Here is an 18,774-nt window from a genome sequence, read left to right on the forward strand (position 1 = left end):
AGTGTCTTTTGACCTCCACTCAAGAGCACTTCAAGAAAAGAGATCTTCCACAGATCACCTCCAGCCGCAGTATGGCTATTCAGGTAAGTCAATTAAAATCACACCACAGCCAGACACTGTGTAATCCCAGCACTTTGGGAGGCCAAGGCAGGAGGACTGCTTGAGCCCAAGAGTTCGAGATCAGCCTGGGCAAGATGCTAAGACCCCCGTCTCTACAAATAATTTAAAAATTATCAAAGCACAGTGGTGGTGTGCCTGTAGTCCCAGCTACTCAGGAGGCTGAGGTAGGAGGATGCCTCGAGCCCAGGAATTCAAGGCAGCAGTGAACTATGATTGCACCACTGTGCTCCAGCCTGGGTGACAGAGTAAGACTTCTTCTCTAGATAAATAAATAAAAGCATACTGCACCCTACAGCTTATAACACATTTGCACCTGTACTAATTCATTTGATCACCCCAATATCCCTGGGAGGTAGGGCTTATTTTACAGGTAAGGAAACTGAGGCTTAGGGGAGGAAATGACTTACCCAAAGTCCATAGCTAGCCAGGGATAGAGTAACAATTTGCACCTGGGATCCTTAGATTCCCAGGCCTTTCTGCTATACCACCTCTGCTCTTTGTGGAGATTATAAGGCAAGAGAAAGAGCACTGGAGCCCTAACTGTTGTTCTAGCTCTGCAGAGAACTTGCTATGTAACCCCAGACAGATCTCTTGCCCTTTCTGGGCCTCACCACTATCCCTCTGGTGTGGTTGTTTGGATGACATCATGATCTTAAAAGTATCCAGCACAGTCCCTGACATGTCACAGTGGCCAAGATGATCACAAGAAGGGGAAGAGAATGGTGAAAATGATGGTGCTTATATACAAAGGGCATGGCAACATCATAGACAGAGGGGCCAAATTTGCCAGTGAGAGGGCTTCCTGGGGCAAGGACACTGAACAGACTTGATGAATGGAGACGGTCCACCTCCCTTCCCTTATTTCTAGGTGACTAGGGGCTACAGCTTGGGATGTGTAAGAGGGGTGGCCAGAACTGATGCTGGAGAGTTAAGGTGAGGTGGGGGCATATCACATAGGCTTGGAATGCCATGCCAACCGTTTAGCTGTTGCCATTGAAAGGCTTTAAGCAGGCAAATGTCATGATCCATTTTGCAGATTTGCAGTTTAGAAAGGGCACTCTTGCTAGAATGTGGGAAGCAGGCAGGAGAAGAAAGTCTAGAGGCACAGAGATTCTCAGCTGAAGGCACAGTGGGGTAAAGTTCATGGAGATCCCCCAGCTGAAGCACGGAGGGCCACCTTCCCCTAAGGGGAGATCAAGGGAAATGATGAATGTGGAAGTCTTCAGAAACTGCCGCCAGCTATCAGCCAAAGTGTGAAGGGTTGTTGATCACTTTTATGTTAAATGTGAGGGCTGGAGCCTCCAGCCCGCTGGCTAGACCCTGCACACACAATGCAGTGGGAGTTAGCATCCCTGAGTTCCCAGGAAATGGGTCCTTTCACCTCCAGGTCTCAGATGCTGAACTTGAGACTCACTAAACAATTCCACATGGAGCGGAGGATGGAAATCCTTCCTCCAGAGCAAGGTGGGGATGCCATTCCTTCAAAAGAATGTCCCCCTATGGGAGGGGTGGAAGCAGCAAGAATACAAGCTAGACAAGCCAGAGAGTCTGGAGGTCATTCCCAGGCACCCTCCCCTCCCAAGCCTGCTGGGCTTTCTAACTTCTACCCAATCCCTGATGGAAGACCTTTAGCAGCCGCACAAAGAAGCTTCCTGTGAGCCAGAATAATGCTTCACCTAAATTACCTTGTTTATTCCTCACAACAACCTCTTCTATAGTTGCAGAAACTGAGTCTCAGAGAGGTTAGGTAACTTGCCTAAAGTTACCCAGAGCTGGTAAGTAACAGGGCTGGAACATGAATCCTGTCCAAGCTTGGCCCTCACCGGATGCTGATTGCAGGTCTCTCTTCCATCAAGGGTGGGGGAAGGGGGACCTTTAGAGAGGGGAGGGAATGGGAGAGTGGGAAATGGGAGGGGTCTGGCTCCTCCCTATGGGCCCCAGAGGGTGTGGAGTGGAGTCCCTGCAGCCCTTTTAAGCCCAACAGTGAGGAAGACACTGGATGCCAAATGGCCCATGGTGCTATCTCAAAGACTCATGAGGAGTCTGAGCTAGATGATCACAGCAGGCCTCCTAGTTGTGGAAGCTGGGATTCTAATCAGGAGAGGACGATGAATGGAGAGGAGGGAGGGGAGCTCTCCCTGCCTCCAAGCATAATAGACCAGACTCCCAGCCTTTTCTCTGCACCTCCCTAACTGGCAGGGTTCACAGGTCTCAGCCCAAGGGCATTTCCAAGACCATAAAATGGCTCTGAGTGCAGGGAGGACCTGCAAGACCAGTTTGTTTTCTGGGCAGCAGATTTGATTTTGCTGCCCTGAGGCCTGGGGTAATGGCCTCTACTCCTACCTCACCATCTCCCTAGTGTTTTCCTTCTTCCCAAGGTACACAAATGTGCATGCACACACAGACCCAAGCAACTCCTTTTTTTCTATGAATAAAAAAAAGTAATAAGGAAAGAAAAACCAAACAGACGGGGTGTGTTGACAAGTCCGAGCCACTGCAGAGGGTGACACTGCCCAATCTCTGCACCCTGGGGCCCTCTCCGAAGTCTTGGAGAAGCTCCAGGGAGGTCCAGGGCCCAAGACCAAAGCCTCTATGAACTCCTCCACCTGTGAACTGCCCCTCCCAAGGTAGGTATTGTCTGGGTGTGTAGACTGGAAGCCACACACCCACCCAACTCTCTCCTCCTAGGGAATGCATCCACCAGGTCATTTCTCCTGCAAACCCTCCTTTTAAAGTGTCTTGGATGCTTTCCTGCCCTTTTTAGCATAAAGAGGGGTTAGAACCGAGGAGCTGCAGCAGGGGGAATAGACTGAATCTGCTGCCTACTCACTCGCCAGTTTCCCTTCTTAGAACTCTAACCAGAAGTCAATGGTTCGCTCCATAAAAGAAAAACTCAGATCTGTTGACTTTCTCTCTCCTCTCCTGCCAGCCTTTCTGCCTGAGCCGGGCTCTCTCTTCTCCGTGGATTCGTCTTTCACCAAGCCTTTCTCTGCTTCAGATTCTTGGTTTCTGGCTCACTGTCGTCCCTGAACCTCTTTCATTCTTTAAAAAAAAAAAAAAAAAAAAAAATGAGGAGGGGCGGTGAACAAGCAAAGAGGAAACCCTCACCCACCCACCCAATCTCTTTCTTACTAGCAACTAATTCCCTCTCTTTCTCCACACACATGTACTCCGGCGACTTCCAGATGTTCCGACCGTGCGGCCATCTGCTTAGATTGCTGGGGCGCGCAGGGGGAGGGGGCAAGGATCCGGGATGCAGGAAGCTGCGAGCAAAGCCGACTGGAGGGGGCGGGAGCTACGCACTTTTGAGACGCTCCCTAGGGTGGAACCCGGGCTCCGCGCGGGCTCCGCGGGCGGGGCGCGCTCTGAGAGAGGCTGGCACTTTGGCGACATTCCCTGAGCCGCCCCGCGGCCGGCCCTGGCCGCCACCCGGCGCCCGGGCAGGGGGGGAGCCCGGCTGCGGGCGGGGACCAGGGGGCGGGCCGCGCCGAGCGGAGAAAAGCGCCGGCCTGAGGGCCCGCGGCCGGGCCGCCGGGGTGAGCGTGCCGAGGCGGTGGCGGCGCCGGCTTCCAGGTGGGTGCGGGTCCCCCGGCGGCGCGGGAGTCCGCGCTGTGGGCGAAGGTCCCGAGCCTCGACCTCGTCCTCGCCGCCCCTTTAGCGGGCGGGGGCGCCGAGCGCAGGGGCGGGGCTGGGTCCCGCCGAGGCCCCTCAACTTTCGCCGGACGCCTGGGGCTGGGCGGGAGCGGGGAACGCCGACCCAGGGGAGAGGGCGTTCGGGAGACAAAGGCTCCGCTCCCGGGCGGTGGGCGCGCGGGCCGGCGCCCCTGGGGTCTTTGTGCGGACACGTGCATCTCACGTTTGTGGGTCTTTGTGGATTTGCGGTCGGGGACGCGCCGCTGCCGGTGCCTTTGTGTGTCCGTGGCTTTGCGTGGCTGCTCGGCACCCGTGTCCACGTTTGCGGGTCTGCGTTTGGCTGAGGGTGTCAGTGGGCGCATCCCTTGTGTCCGCGTACGTGGTCGGTGCCTGCCGACGTGTCTGGGCTGGGTGTCCGCGGAGGGTGTGCGCGCCGAGAGGCTGACGCCGCCCCCACCTCCCCGCTACCCCGCTGTCCACCCGGGCCCCTGACTTGGCTCCAAACTTTTCTCCCGGTTCCTCGGGCAACAGCCCCCGTCCTCCCCACCGCAGCTCGGCCGGGGGCGCAGGCAGGCCTTCCCTCGTCCTCCCCCTCCCCCTCTCCCTCCTGAGGTCCCACGACCGCGAGGGGCTGCAATGGGATTGGTGGTCCAGGGATCGGCAGCGCCTGGGGACTGGCCGGGCCGGGCCGGGCCAGGCCGGGGCTGGGCAGAGAGTGCGGACTCCCCCGCAGATCCCCGCGGGAAGGAGGAGGTGAGCGATGGGGTCCCGGGCTCGGGGTTGAAGAGAGGAAGGGACTGGGCGGCTGGCGCTGCCCTCCCTGCGCTTCTTGGAAAGAGTGTGACCCAGAGAGATATGTCTGTTAGTTGGGGAGACCGGCCCCGCTTTGAGACCCGCTCTCCGTTTGCAGCCCACCCCCAGAGTAGGGGGACCAGCCCTTTGACGTGGTAGGTGAGAGGGCAACCGCCAGTCCAGATCTGGGCATGCCCGCGGCTTCGGCTCGCAGTGGGAGCTGGGGACAGTGGGAGCCTTGCACACTTAGGTTTCAACTGGGACGGCCACTGGCCCACTGCACGGCGCTGGCAAGTTGCTCAGCTTTGCAGAGGCGCGGTCACTCTGGTACTGACAGGGCCAGAACTCCCTCACGGCTCGGGGTGTGCGATGGGAATTACCAACGCTGCTGGAGCCGGGCGGAGAGCAGCACCCGCCCACGCTAGGGTCGTCGAGGAGGTGACTCAGGACCTTCGATCCTTTTTTCATCCTTGTGCGCTCTGCCCTTCGGATAAGTCTAGACTTGCAGCGCCGGACTGACGGGAAAGGAGGGGCGGAGAGCGTCAGGAGCCTACTGAACTTTTGAGCCTAAGTCGCAGAGATAACCCTAAACACCCTCTTCCCCACCGCTCACTCCAGTCTTTAACCTAGAACTTTGTCGGATGCTGCAGACATGATGGGAGGGCACAGGCCGCTAACCTGGGAAAGCAAAAGCCGTGGGCATTTTCCTTTCCCTCTCTGGCCTCAGTTTCCCTTCTGGTAGGGGAGGTATTAATAGCCTCTCCTGTTCTGCTGACTGCTTCAGATCCCAGAACCTAGAAACACTTTGATGTTTAACCTACACCCCCATTCTGACCTGACCTATTCCGAGGCACTACTTTGCTTCCCAGGAAAGCTGCAAGGGCCATCGACCACCAGCCTTCCACTTACCCTTCCTCCAGCATCAGGTTGAAAGACAAAAGCTAATAAATGAGTCAAAAATGGAGTGAAGGGAGGGGGTTGACCTTTTCTCCTCTTACCTTTTAAATGACAGTTTGTGGATGGTAGAGTCCAAATTAGATTTCTTCTTAATCATAACTCCTGGGTCAACACAGGGGATGCACTTAAGAGTTCTTGCATCCTTTTGAAGAGCAAAGCTGGCTTGGGCACTAAGGATAATTCCTAAAGAGGGCTGGGTCCTCCCTGAAAGTCCCCTGGTGGAAACAAGTCCTAAGAGAGGTTCTGTGGGAATAATCGCAGATGGAGGGGCCTGACCGGAGGTTACTCCTGCTCACGGTTTTGAAGTCAGTGGTACACAGGGGAGACAGGAAGCGTCTCCCACAAGAGGAGCAGCATTTGCAGGACCTATGCATGAAAACAGCATAGGTGGTCAGCATGGTGGATTGTCAGATGCAAGGTCTTGAGGGTGGTGAATTGGAATTGAACTTGAGGCTGGGAAGGAAGGCAGAGGCCAAATCACCAAGGCCTTGAATGCCAGGCTGAGAAGCTATATTTGAGCCTGTAGGCAATGGAGAGCTCCTGGAGGGTTTAAACAGGCCCAGCAGGGTGGGGTTGGTGATTTATGAAACCCTTCTCTGGCTTGTGGGTGGTGCTGGAGGCTGAGACCAATCTAGAGGCTGAGTGCTCCAGCCTCTTAGAGTCAAAAGGACCTGGATTTTACACTCACTCTGCTGCTTCCTACCTCTGTGGCCTGGGACAAGTAATTTACTTAAAATGTGAGGATAGTAATTCCTGCTTCACTGATCTGGTGCATTAAATAAGATAATGAATTACATGTGCAAATAAATGAAAAGTGGTTTGTAGTGTGTGTTACATTGTGCCAACATTCGTTGGATTGCACGAACAATAGAAGGCAGGGACAGCTTTGACTCTGGTCCTAAACCTGATTTCACCAGTGGGCAGAGCCCTAAGCATCCTGCAAGATTGCACCAATTGTTATGTTTCCCACAAAGCAGAAGGACGCTTCTGTCCATGACATTTCATTGATCTGACTTCTCCCCTTCATGTGGCCAGGCCTCATGCAGGCAAGGAGGTAGACACAGATACATAAATGGCCACAGAAGTGGGCCAGTACCTTGACAGGGGCAGCCCAAGAGCCATGGGAGCTCACAGTGTGGGTGGCCTTTCCTGGATGAGGGGCAGATTGGACTGGGAAAACCTCACAGAAGAGGTGGCTTTTTTAATCAAACATGCGAGAGTTTGCTGGTAGACAGAGGGTATCTTTGTTTTCATCAGAGGGAACAGCCTGTGCAAAAAGGCAGGTGGCTCTAGAAGAGTCAGGCCTCTGGACTAGAAAGCTGTCTCTGTGGGATGGGTTTAAAGAAGGAGCTGTGGTAGGGTTCCAGTCTTCTGTTGGGAAGTGCATTCTGGTACCCAGCATGGCTGGCAGTTGGAGGCAGGGCCAGGGGTGAGGCTGTTGCAGCAGGCCTCCTGAGCCCGACCTGGACAGGTGGAGGACTGCCCAGCTTAGGGATGAGGGAGAGGGAAGACAGTGACCCCACCTGCCCAGGGGGAGCTGCAGATTTCATGCTCAGCCCTCGTTCTGTCACAGGTAACACAGCAGCTTCTGCCTGCTCTGACCTCTGTGACCTTTCCAGCTAACCCTTCTTAGTCTTTTGGGAGTGGCTGGTCAGCACCTTGTTAGCCACACTGGGACCCTGGTTGGTGCAGGAGAGAGGATCCAAGGCCTCTGGGATGAATTGTGGAATCCTCTCCATCTTCAGCCCCTGCCTTGCCTCAGGATTTGTGGGTATCACAGCTCCTTTTTTTCCCTCTGGTCCCTGAAATCACCCACTGGGGACAGGAACCAACATTCAGTGAATACCAGTGTGTGCCAGGCTGGGTCTAGGTCTTCACTTTGCCTCATGTAATCATCACTGCGACCCATTGGGACCAGCACTAGGATTATCTCCATGTTACAAATGAGGACTCAGAGGGGTGAGGGCACAGGCAAGCCTCAGCAGTGAAGGCCCTGTAGAGTTGGAACCCAGACTGCCTAGCTACAAAACTCCTGTCCTTTGCCCCATAGCGCCTCTTCCTGTGTCCATGTACGCTGCCTCAGGTTGTTGGGAACTTGAAAATCTTCAGGAAGAAGGCATTGGAATGAGAAAATCATATTGGGAACCTTGCCCATCTCCCCATAGATTATCCTCCTGGGGTAAGTTGCTAGGCTTACAGATCCCTGGGATCATGTTATGGAGGAGGCCAGGTACTGAATGTCAGAATACCTGGGTCCTGGGTCCAGCCCCAGTCCTCTCTGGCTATGTAACTCTGGATGGATCACAGAACCTCTCTGGGCTTCTTGACACAGCTCTGGGCTTACAAACCTCTGGGCTTCTTTACACAGCTGTAAAGTAGATACGATGCCATCTAACCTGCTGATCCTGCAGGGTGACTAAACAGATGGTAGTTGAGGAAGCAAGGGAGAGGGTGAGAGGTGTCCTTTGGTGGGGTGGCAGTATTCTAGGTGCCTGGTGCATCTTTACAGGGTGTCTGCTCTGTACCAGGCTCGGCGCTTAGCTCCAAGGGCATAAAACGGTACCTAATCCCATCCCTGCCCACAGTAGGTCAGACAAGTAAACATGTAAGTACAGTCCAGCATGACCAGGTCTAAGCTGTCTTGCTCGTGTACTCATTTGTAAGTTAAGGCAGAGTGGATTTGGAGCTAAGACATCTGGGGTTGAGTCCTGGGTCCTCTCCTTCCCAGCTGAATAACATCCATTTCCTTGTCTGCAAAGAAGGGACGTAATCCCCAGAGTCAAGGCCATGGTGAGGCAGAAGTGAGATGCTGGCGGAGAGCACATGGTAGGCTGCTGTGTTTGTCCAGATGTGCTGCATTAGTGGGTCTGTTGCAAGAGCCGGCCCTTGGGGCTCCAGGAGTCTGGCCTTGAAATTCTTTCTGCCTCACGTTTCCAGAGCTGACAAGGTGGTTGGAGGGCAGGACGTTTCTGAACCGTCCACCTGGGGATTTCCTTGGCATCAGCCTGAGTGAGCTGAGTGAGCTCATGACTGAGGGAAGTGGGGTGAGAGGCTGCGTGGCGTTGAGGAACAGCTGGTTGAGACAAAGGCTGGTGTTAGGTGGGTTCTGGGGCCCTGTGCCAACAGCGCCCTGTGGAAGTTGTCGAGGGTGGCAGAGGGAGCTGCAAGATGTTACAGACCAGAGATGCCGTAGTGCAGCACCAGGGGCAGACAGCTGGGCCCAGGTGGATTCAAGCTTGAACCCAACACCCAGAAAGCTCTCCTTGGAGAAGAGAGTTCAAAGCTTTACCAGCAGACACCAGGGAAGTGCCTGGAGAATGTTAGCACAGGCAGTCTTGGACCTGCTGTGCTCCTGGCGCTGCACTGGGAACTTGAGTGGGGAGGAACATGAAGAATCACATGACGACTGCCTTCAGAAGGCTTAGCAAATCACTGTCACTGTCTGCCACACGTTGAGTACTAGTATGGCAGATAGTGAATGGAATCTTTGCCATTCTGTCATTTACTCCTTTCAACAACCCTGTGTTCTTAGCCCTGTTGAGGACCCTCGGAGCAGGTCACATACTTACCCAAAGCTAGTAGGTACAGAGCTAGGTTCACACCTGGTCTGGGTCTTGCAGTTGACCCGTTCATCCTGCTCTTCCTCCATGCACCCTCTAGGCCTGGCCCTGATCCCAGGTGGGGGAAAGAACACAGAGGTGAAGTAGGCAGGCCACTGCCCCAAGCTGCTCACACATCAAGTAGGCAAACAGCAGGTAACTCACGGCAGAGAATTTACTGAAGGAGGCCTGTGGGTAGCCTGTGGGGTGAGAGGCCAGGAGCGAGGGTGGCCCGGGGCCCAAGTGGACAGAACAGGCTTTGTTCTACTGGGAGCAGGCCAGGGGTAGGCGGGATGGATGCATGCAGTTCTGGCAGTCATGTGAGGCATCAGGTCCCAGGTCCTGGGCCCTGCTCTGCCGTTCCTTGCTATCACTGCCATTCCGTGCTGTCACTGTCACTCTCTGGGCCCCAATTGCCCATGATTCCTAAGGGGCCTTCCAGTCTCAGGCCCTGGAATTCTCCAAGTTTGGAGATGTGTTAGCAGAGGCTGAGAGTTGTTCAGAGTCCATTAAAGTGAAGGCTGTTCCCATTCTGGCTATCAAGGAGAGTTTCAAATCTCGAAAGGGGGCTGGGGACAGGTGGGAAGGGGAGAAGACAGTGGTGACAGCTTGCAGGTGCCTCATGCATGGGAGAACTTGATTTCTGTGGGTAAAAAGCAGAACCCAAGAGGTTTCTGATAAGGGGAGTGATGTGGCCAAAGCTGTGTGAGAGGTGTCTCATAGCAGTGTGTATGGTGTCACCTGGGGAGACCTCCCTGGAGCCGGTTGAGGCCATACCATTTACTCTTTGACCTTGCAGGCCATCAGCAAACCTAGAGTCACTGTGGACCTGGCCCTGTGGGCCCAACAATGCATGATTCATGGTCCCTGCACTGGAAGGCCTTATAGTATATCCCCCAAACCACTATGGATGCAGTTTCTAAGCCCTTGTTTTCCTGTTCTTGTGTTATATAATCTGGTCAATCAGTGGTTATCTTTTACCTTCAGGTCAGGGTTTGGAAAAAAGTATTGAATCTTGGTCCAAAGATCCCTTTCTCCCTCAGCCTTCTTTGGTGGCTACCTGTCTTCGTTTCTGTTTCTCCTGGGGGTAGCTACAGTACAGGTTCCAGAGGGAGGCAGTGTGAATACTGTTACACAGATCAGATAACCAAGGCTCAAAGAAATAAAGAAAACAGGGAAGGTCACACAGATAGTGGCAGCTCTGGGACTAGAGCCCCAGTCTCCTGGGTCCAAAGCTGGTGTTAGTGATCTTGTTTTAAGTTGGCCTTCTGTTCTCATTGCTGGTCTGTAAGCCCCATGAGGACAGGGACCCTATTATCTATCCCAACCCCCCTGCCCCCCACACTCACTCCCCCCTGGCCTAGCCTAGTGCTTTGAATATACTTAGTAGAAATTTAGTCCATGCTTTTGTTAAACTTTAAAATCCTGCAACTCTGGAGTTGGATTATCTAAACTGAACCTCTTACTGTGAAGCTGGAGAAACTGAGGTACAGAAAGGGGAAGAGACTTGTCCAGAGATGAGATGAGGACAGTCCATGGCAGAGCAGGCACTGAGACCTAGGGCTCCTGACAGTCCTGTAGGACTTCTCTCGTCACCATGCACAGTTGCACTGTCACCTCCCTGTCAGTGATCCAGAGTGTGGGGAGGGAGGTAGTGGGTGACTGTGTCTGGGGGGGCTTCGTCTACCATTGGCTGCACATCTGTTAGTGTCCTGGAGCTGTGCTAGGCATTTCACACGAGTGATCTCTAGCTCTTGCCGCAACTCCTTGAGGAAGGGATTGTTAACTCCATTTTAACTCCCCATGACATCTGATATGGATTGGCTGTGCCCCCACCCAATCTCAGCTTGAGTTGTGTCTCCCAGAATTCCCATGTGTTGTGGGAGGGACCCAGTGGGAGGTAATTGAATGGAGGAAGCTTTTGCTTCCTCCTCATTCTCTCCTGCCACCGCCATTTAAGAAATACCTTTTGTCCTCCACCATGATTGTGAGATCTTCTCCAACCACGTAGAACTGTTAAGTCCAATTAAATCTTTCTATTGTTTATTGCCCAGTCTCAGGTATGTCTTTATCAGTAGCATGAAAATGAACTAATACAGTAAATTGGTACCAGTAGAGTGGGTGTTGCTGAAAAGATACCTGAAAATCTGGAATCAACTTTGGAACTGGGTAACAGGCAGAGGTTGAAACAGTTTGAAGGGCTCAGAAGAAGATAGGAAAATGTGGGAAAGTTTGGAACTTCCTAGAGATTTGTCAAATGGCTTTGCCCAAAATGCTGACAGCAATATGGACAATAAAGTCCAGGCTGAGGTGGTCTCAGATGGAAATGACGAACTTTTTGGGAACTGGAACAAAGGTGACTCTTGTTATGTTTTACCAAAGAGACTGTCAGCAATTTTCCTCTGCCCTAGAGATTTACGGAACTTTGAACTTGAGAGAGATGATTTAGGGTATCTGGTGGAAGAAATTTCTAAGCAGCAAAGCATTCAAGATGTGACCTGGGTGCTGTTAAAAGCATTCCGTTTTATAAGGGAAGCAGAGCATAAAAGTTTGGGAAATATGCAGCTTGATGATGCGTTAGAAAAGAAAGTCAAGTTTTCTGAGGAAACATTTAAGCCAGCTGCAGGAATTTGCATAAGTCACATGGAGCTGAATGTTAATTCCCAAGACAATGGGAGAAAATGTCTCCAGGGCATGTCAGAGTTCTTCAGGGCAGTCCTTCTCATCACAGGCCTGGAGGCGTAGGAGGAAAAAATGGTTTCATGGGCCTGGCCCAGGGTCTCAATGCTGCACGCAGCCTAGGGACTTGGTGTCCTGCATCCCAGATATTCCAGCCATGACTAAAAGGGGCCAAGGTACAGCTCAGGCCATAGCTTCAGAGAGTGGAAGCCCCAAGCCTTGGCAGGTTCCAGAACCATCATTCAGTGGCCCTGGGCAGGTGACCCAATCTCTGAGCATCCACAGAAGGGAATAATTGTTCATTTTACAAAATCCAAAGTGTAGCTTTTGTTCATTTTACCAAACCCAAACCAAAGCTCAATACCACTTGGCAGCTTTCATGTGGTGTTGAGCCTGTGGGTGCACAGAAGTCAAGAATTGAGGTTTAGGAACCTCTGCCTAGATTTCAGAAGATGCATGGAAATGCCTGGATGCCCAGGCAAAAGTTTGCTGCAGGGGCGGGGCCCTCATGGAGAACCTCTGCTAGGGCACTGCAGAAGGGATATGTGGGGTCAGAGTCCTTATTGGGACACTGCCTAGTGGAGCTGTGAGAAAAAGAGGACCATCATCCAGACCCCAGAATGGCAGATCCACCAACAGCTCACACCCTGTGCCTGGAAAAGCTGCAGACACCTAACACCAGCCCGTGAAAGCAGCCAGGAGGGAGGCTGTACCCTGCAAAGTCACGGGGGCAGAGCTGCCCAAGACCATGGGAACCCACCTCTTGCATCAGCGTGACCCAGGTGCGAGACATGGAGTCAAAGGAGATCATTTTAGAACTTTAAGATTGGGCTGCCCTGCTGGATTTTGGACTTGCTGGGGCCTGTAGCCCCTTTGTTTTGGCTAATTTCTTCCATTTGGAACGCCTGTATTTATTTACCCAATGCCTGTACCCCCATTGTATCTAGGAAGTAACTAACTTGCTTTTGATTTTACAGGCTCATAGGCAGAAGGGACTTGTCTCAGATGAGACATTGGACTGTGGACTTTGGGTTAATGCTGAAATGAGTTAAGACTTGGGGGACTGTTGGGAAGGCATGATTGGTTTTGAAATGTGAGGACATGAGATTTGGGAGGGAACATGTGTGGAATGATATGGTTTGACTCTGCCCCCACCCAAATCTCAACTAGAATTGCATCTCCCAGAATTCCCACGTGCTGTTGGAAGGGCCCAGTGGGAGGTAATTGAACCATAGGGGGCCGGTCTTTCTCAAGCTATTCTCATGATAGTGAGTAAGTCTCACAAGATTGGATGGGTTTATCAGGGGTTTCTTTTGCTTCCTCTTCATTCTTTCTTGCTGCCGCCATGTAAGAAATGTCTTTTGCCCTCTGCCATGATTGTTAGACTTTTCCCAGCCATGTGGAACTGTTAAGTCCAATGAAACCTCTTTCTTTTGTAAATTGCCCAGTCTTGGGTATGTCTTTATCAGCAGCGTGAAAGCAGACTAATACAACTTTCCAGAATTGCACAGTGTTAACAAGTCACTCCTGCTAAGGATGGTCAGCCACCTTCCTTTTCCAACCCTCAGTTCCTCTGCTGTCAAATGGGGATGAGACTGCTGGCTCACAGAGTGACTGTGCGGACTGAATGAAAGCATGTGTGTCCAGCACTAGCAGAGATTGAGGGCTAGCCCTGACTGTCACTGTCGGCACTTCCCACTGCGAATGCCCAGCCCTGGCCCAGCACAGAGCAGGGACCCTGGGAGAGGTGTACACTGTACAGAGCTGAGCAGGGAGTCTAGTCCAGTGCCCTGGGAGCATCTGCAGGCAGTTACCTAGGTAGCTCCTGCCTCTTTACTACCATTGCCTCAGTTCCGCATCTTCTGGCCACTTGGTGATGACTGCCCTGTACATGTGCACAGCCCTTCACAGTTTGCAGTGAGGGCTAATCAACTTAGGTGAAGAGGGCAGGGTTGAAATTGCCACCCTGTAGTGCAGAGGATGAGGCTGAGGCCTAAAAGGGGCAGCAAGAGGTCCCCTCTGGCAGGTCGGCATTTGGGCTGTGTTTGAGCTGCTGGTTACATAAGTGGGATCTCATAAGAGGCCATTTGGCATTTCACAGACCCCTTGTATAATCACCTCTGGGAATCAAAGGGTAATCTCGGGGCCTTTGTGGTATTTGTTTAAACCCCAGGAAGGGTGGGTATGAGCAGATCAGCTTAGCAAGGGAGGTGGGGCTTTTGGTGGTAATGAGCCCTGCGGTGAGGAACTCACCCAGGGGAACAAAGGGGGCCTGAAGCAACTTAATATTTTCCTTTTGGTTCCAGACATTGGAACACTCTGTCCTGCCTCAGCTGGGACCATGCCCAGGATGCACCTGGGCTGGATTTAATCCTCAAATTGGCCGCTACAAAAGAAAGGGGTGGAAGAGGAGGGGCCCACATGGGGAGGGGAGCAGGGGAGAAGAGCCCCACTTTTCCCTGCCCCTGGGCAAAGCCAGAGTGCAGATCAAGTGGCTAGCCCTTTAAAGTTTCATGCAGGGCTGGTAATACAATCCTGCTACTCCCTCCCCACCCACCCTCCAGTGTGGAAGGTGGGCAGGTCCCTGGCCCATCTCCTCCCCCTCTCCCACCCGCTTCCTGAAGGCCAGAGGGAGGGATGGGCAGGCCAGGGGGCCCAGAGCGGGGCCACCCAGATGAAGAGCCCTGCTGGAAGGAAGCTTAGTGCCTTCTGTTTCCCAGGCTGCAGGATGCCTTGCAGGGCAGCAGTCACCACAGACTATCCAATTGGTCCACTTAGACACTCCCACTGCCCAACTTGTCCTCATGCTGGCACCACTGAGCACAACCATTCCAGCAACTACAGTGGACGTGAACACAGCCTTTGAATCCAACAGCTGTGGGTGGCGTGATCATTAGATGTGACAACATGTATGTAGTTCCTGGCATCTGTGGCAGCCACCATTTTAATTGTACAGAGGGAGACAGATCTGGGGAGGGAAAATGGCTCACGCCATAGCATGTGCCAGTGGGAAAAGCCCCTCCGGCCTCTCCACCAGCTACTTTTCCAGTCCCGCTGGAGGCAACACATGTGAATAGAGGAATTGGAGTGTGCCAGGCCTGGGTCCCATTCCTGCCCTGCATTTTACTAGTTTGGGGTAAAGCCCTTTTTCTCTCTGATCCTCTGTTTCTTCATCTGCATAATGAGAGAAACAGCCTAACTGCCTGCCTAAGGTTAAAGGAAGCACCAAAGAGGTGTCGTAGCTTAATCTGTGGGCAAGGGGCAAGGTAAGGGGGAAAGGGGCTCGGGACACGTGTCCCCAGAACCCATCTGGGAGTCTAGATACCCAGGTTGGACACCAGGGTGCCCGATGAGAAGGGAAGATCCTGCCTCTGGACAACAGGCTAGGGGGATGGGGCCGGTGGAGTAGGGGTGCAAGGGGGCAGTCACTGCAGGCCCCATTGCAGGGAGAGAGCCTTGGTCTTGAAGGCTGGAGTGTGGGTCTCAGGCCTGGCTTAGCCCTGGCCAGACCACAGCAGTGGGTCATGCTTTCTCTGTCAGTATCCCCTTGAGTGCCACTCCACTTGGCTGTGTGGCTGTGCAAAAGTATCTTAACCCAAGGCCCAGTCCCTCTTGGTAAAACAAAGAGAGAATTTTCTGCCTGGCAAGGTGGTTGTGAGGGTCAGATGCAACCGTGCTGTGGGGCAGCCAGAACAGCGGCCGATGCATAACACTTGCTCAGCAGACAACGGGCACCTGGGCACACCCTACCCTCAGCCCTGTGGACAAGCTTCTCCCCCGGGGCCTGGGTCCAAACCAACCCAGAGACTCTGGACTATCAGAGCTGGAGAGGCCAGCCTGAAAAACCATCTAGACCAGTGGGTTTCATACTGGGTTCCTAACACCCTAGGCAGGGATAGTGGGCAGAAGTAGAGGGCTGTAGGTCCTCCTCACTTCAGCCAGACCAGGCCTGCCTTCATCTGCTGCTTCTAGTTGAAAATTCACCACCTGGCCTCACTCTCATTACCAGATGGAGAGGCAGAGGCCAGAGAGGCATGGGGACTAGGAACTCTGGGGAGGAGTGTTCAGGAAGCATTCCAGGAGGTCAGGGACTGTGACATCTTCCAGCGGTATCTAGACTGAGCTCATGTCTGGGCTCATGTCCTGTAAGGTGGGTTTAGACTTTCTGGTGCATTCAGTCCTCATTTGTGGCTCTCTTTCTAGCCCCCACCATGCCGTGGCCCCTGCTGCTGCTGCTGCTGCTGGCCGTGAGTAGGGCCCAGACAACACGGCCATGCTTTCCCGGGTGCCAGTGCGAGGTGGAGACCTTCGGCCTTTTCGACAGCTTCAGCCTGACTCGGGTGGATTGCAGCGGCCTGGGCCCCCACATCGTGCCGGTGCCCATTCCTCTGGACACAGCCCACCTGGACCTGTCCTCTAACCGGCTGGAGATGGTGAACGAGTCAGTGTTGGCGGGGCCGGGCTACACGACGCTGGCTGGCCTGGATCTCAGCCACAACCTGCTCACCAGCATCTCACCCACTGCCTTCTCCCGCCTTCGCTACCTGGAGTCACTGGACCTCAGCCACAATGGCCTGACGGCCCTGCCAGCTGAGAGCTTCACCAGCTCACCCCTGAGCGACGTGAACCTTAGCCACAACTGGCTCCGGGAGGTCTCAGTGTCCGCCTTCACGACCCACAGTCAGGGCCGGGCATTACATGTGGACCTCTCCCACAACCTCATTCACCGCCTCGTGCCCCACCCCAGGAGTGCCGGCCTGCCCATGCCTACCATTCAGAGCCTGAACCTGTCCTGGAACCAGCTCCATGCAGTACCCAACCTCCGAGACTTGCCCCTGCGCTACCTGAGCCTGGATGGGAACCCTCTGGCTGTCCTTGGTCCGGGTGCCTTTGCGGGGCTGGCAGGCCTTACACACCTGTCTCTGGCCAGCCTGCAGGGGCTCCCCGAGTTGGCGCCCTATGGCTTCCAGGAGCTTCCAGGCCTGCAGGTCCTGGACCTGTCAGGCAACCCCAAGCTCAACTGGGCAGGAGCTGATGTGTTCTCAGGCCTGGGCTCCCTCCAGGAGCTGGACCTTTCGGATACAAACCTGGTCCCCCTGCCTGAGGCGTTGCTCCTCCGCCTCCCGGCACTGCAGAGCATCAGTGTGAGCCAGGATGTGCGGTGCCGGCGCGTGGTACGGGAGGGTGCCTACCCCCGGAGGCCTGGCTCCAGCCCCAAGGTGACCTTGCACTGCGTAGACACCCGGGAATCTGCTGCCAAGGGCCCCAACATCTTGTGACGAATGGTGTGGCCTGGGGCCACGTAACAGACTGCTGTCCTGGGCTGCCTCAGGTCCAGAGTAACTTAAGTTCAATGTGCCGACACAAGTGGGGAGCCCACAGGCCTATGTGGTGGCGTCAGCGCAGGAGTCATGGACCGAGGAGAGACTTTGGACCTGGGACTCACACCCAGGAACAAAGTCTCGCCCCTTTGTCTACGTTGCTCCCCCAAACCATGAGCAGAGGGACTTCAATGCCAAACCAGACTCTGGTCCCCTCCTGCTTCCCTTCCTCACTTATCCCCCAAGTGCCTTCCCTCATGCCTGGGCCAGCCTGACCCTCGACAGGCAGAGGGTGGGTAAGACCCCCCACTGCAGGGCAGAGTTCAGGTCCACTGGGCTGAGTGTCCCCTTGGGCCCATGGCCCGGTCACTCAGGGGCATGAGTTTCTTTTCTGACACAGCCCTTTCTTTGCCATGGGCCCCTCATGAGGCCCACTTCATCCTTTTCTATTTCCCTGGAACCTTATGGTAGAAGAAATTGCAAAGAATCAAGTCCACCCTCCTCATGTGACAGATGGGGAAACTGAGGCCTCGAGAAGGAAAAAGTCTAATATGAGTTCTTATGGGGCAGTGGCATGACTGGAGCACAGCCTCCTTCCTCCCAGTCCCAGCCCATTGCACTTTCTTGTCTCCTCTAATAAGCCCTCCCCTCCTCACCTGGGCTCCTCTTGCTGCCCTTGCCCTTTCCCCATTAGCCCAGGAGTAGCAGCAGCAGGACAGGCAAGAGCCCCACCAGTGGGATTCTGGGCCTGGCGACCAGCTGTGTGGCATGGGCTAAGTCACTCTCCTTTGGTGCCTCTGGTAGCTTAGGGCACATCAGATCCAGCCTAGCCAGTTTCTCACCCTGGGTTGGGGTCCCCCAGCATCCAGACTGGAAACCTACCCGTTTTCCCGAGTATCCTCGAGATGCTCCCCCAAGGAGCTGCCGCAGTTCCGGAAAGTACCTGGCCAGGAGCTCTGACGGGCCTCCTGGATTCAGTCCCCACTGGCGACAGCCCTTCTTACCCTCCCAGGAATGCCGTGAAAGGAGGCAGGGTCTCCCCCACCCATGTTCTCTACTCCCAGGGTAGCATCTCAGCTTCCCAGCCCTGGGCTCTTTGCTTAGTCTTCATTTTATAAAAGTTGTTGCCTTTTTAATGGACTGTCACTTTCAACCCGCATCCCCCACCCCTGCTGGCAGGAGATGGAGACATGTCATTTGTAAAAGAAGAAAAAGGTTGCATTTGTTCACTTTTGTAATATCGTCCTGGGCCTGTGTTGGTGGTGTTGGGGGAAGCTGGGCATCAGTAGCCTCGTGGGCATCAGGGGCTGGCCCCACAGAGACCCCACAGGGCAGTGAGCTCTGTCTTCTCCCACCTGCCTAGCCCAGCATCTGTCTGACTGGTCCTTGACTTAATAAATACTATAAAGAGTTCTTTGCTTCACTCAACTAATGTCCACTGGCAATCCCTGGGCCGGGCTCTGGGACCACAAAGATGAATCAGGTGAGGCCCTGCCCTGGGCAGCTTCCCCGAAAAGTCTGATAATCTCAGGATTTGGGGAGTAAGGTGAGATAAGGGAGGGAGTTCCTGCATCCTGCTCACCTCTTTCATCTCCCCCCACCCTGTGCCACTGTTCCTGCCCCCCCCACTCCAGCCATAGCCATGAGCTTGCCAGGCAGGCCCTTGCACCCCT

General features: G+C 54.1%; 1 protein-coding gene across 5 annotated transcripts; it reads left to right on the forward strand.

Annotated features, from left to right (window-relative positions):
* Positions 1-3,533: 3,533 nt before the first annotated feature.
* TSKU (tsukushi, small leucine rich proteoglycan) lies at positions 3,534-18,526 on the forward strand. Of its 5 annotated transcripts, none has more exons than XM_032259137.1 (4): positions 3,595-3,693; positions 7,553-7,681; positions 8,440-8,601; positions 15,984-18,526. In XM_032259137.1, the coding sequence occupies exons 2-4, from the start codon at positions 7,570-7,572 to the stop codon at positions 17,057-17,059; spliced, it is 1,350 nt and encodes a 449-aa protein (XP_032115028.1). In that variant the 5' UTR covers positions 3,595-3,693; positions 7,553-7,569; the 3' UTR covers positions 17,060-18,526. The 5 variants fall into 5 exon arrangements, 4 of the variants coding, with proteins under 4 accessions (XP_032115030.1, XP_032115028.1, XP_032115027.1 ...); XM_032259136.1 differs by lacking the exon at positions 3,595-3,693 and adding an exon at positions 3,803-7,273; XM_032259138.1 differs by lacking the exons at positions 3,595-3,693; positions 8,440-8,601 and adding an exon at positions 3,803-7,273.
* Positions 18,527-18,774: the final 248 nt, after the last annotated feature.

This window comes from Sapajus apella, unplaced genomic scaffold (assembly GCF_009761245.1).
Source record: "Sapajus apella isolate SASKATOON/1434 unplaced genomic scaffold, GSC_monkey_1.0 scaffold106, whole genome shotgun sequence".
Lineage (NCBI taxonomy): Eukaryota > Metazoa > Chordata > Mammalia > Primates > Cebidae > Sapajus > Sapajus apella.

Coding starts and splice junctions, on each gene's coding strand:
- TSKU (XM_032259136.1), top strand. CDS start 7,219: ATGAATTGTGGAATCCTCTCCATCTTCAGCCCCTGCCTTGCCTCAGGA. Junction 7,682..8,439: donor CCATAGATTATCCTCCTGGG/GTAAGTTGCTAG, acceptor TCACGTTTCCAG/AGCTGACAAGGTGGTTGGAG. Junction 8,602..15,983: donor GAGACAAAGGCTGGTGTTAG/GTGGGTTCTGGG, acceptor CTCTCTTTCTAG/CCCCCACCATGCCGTGGCCC.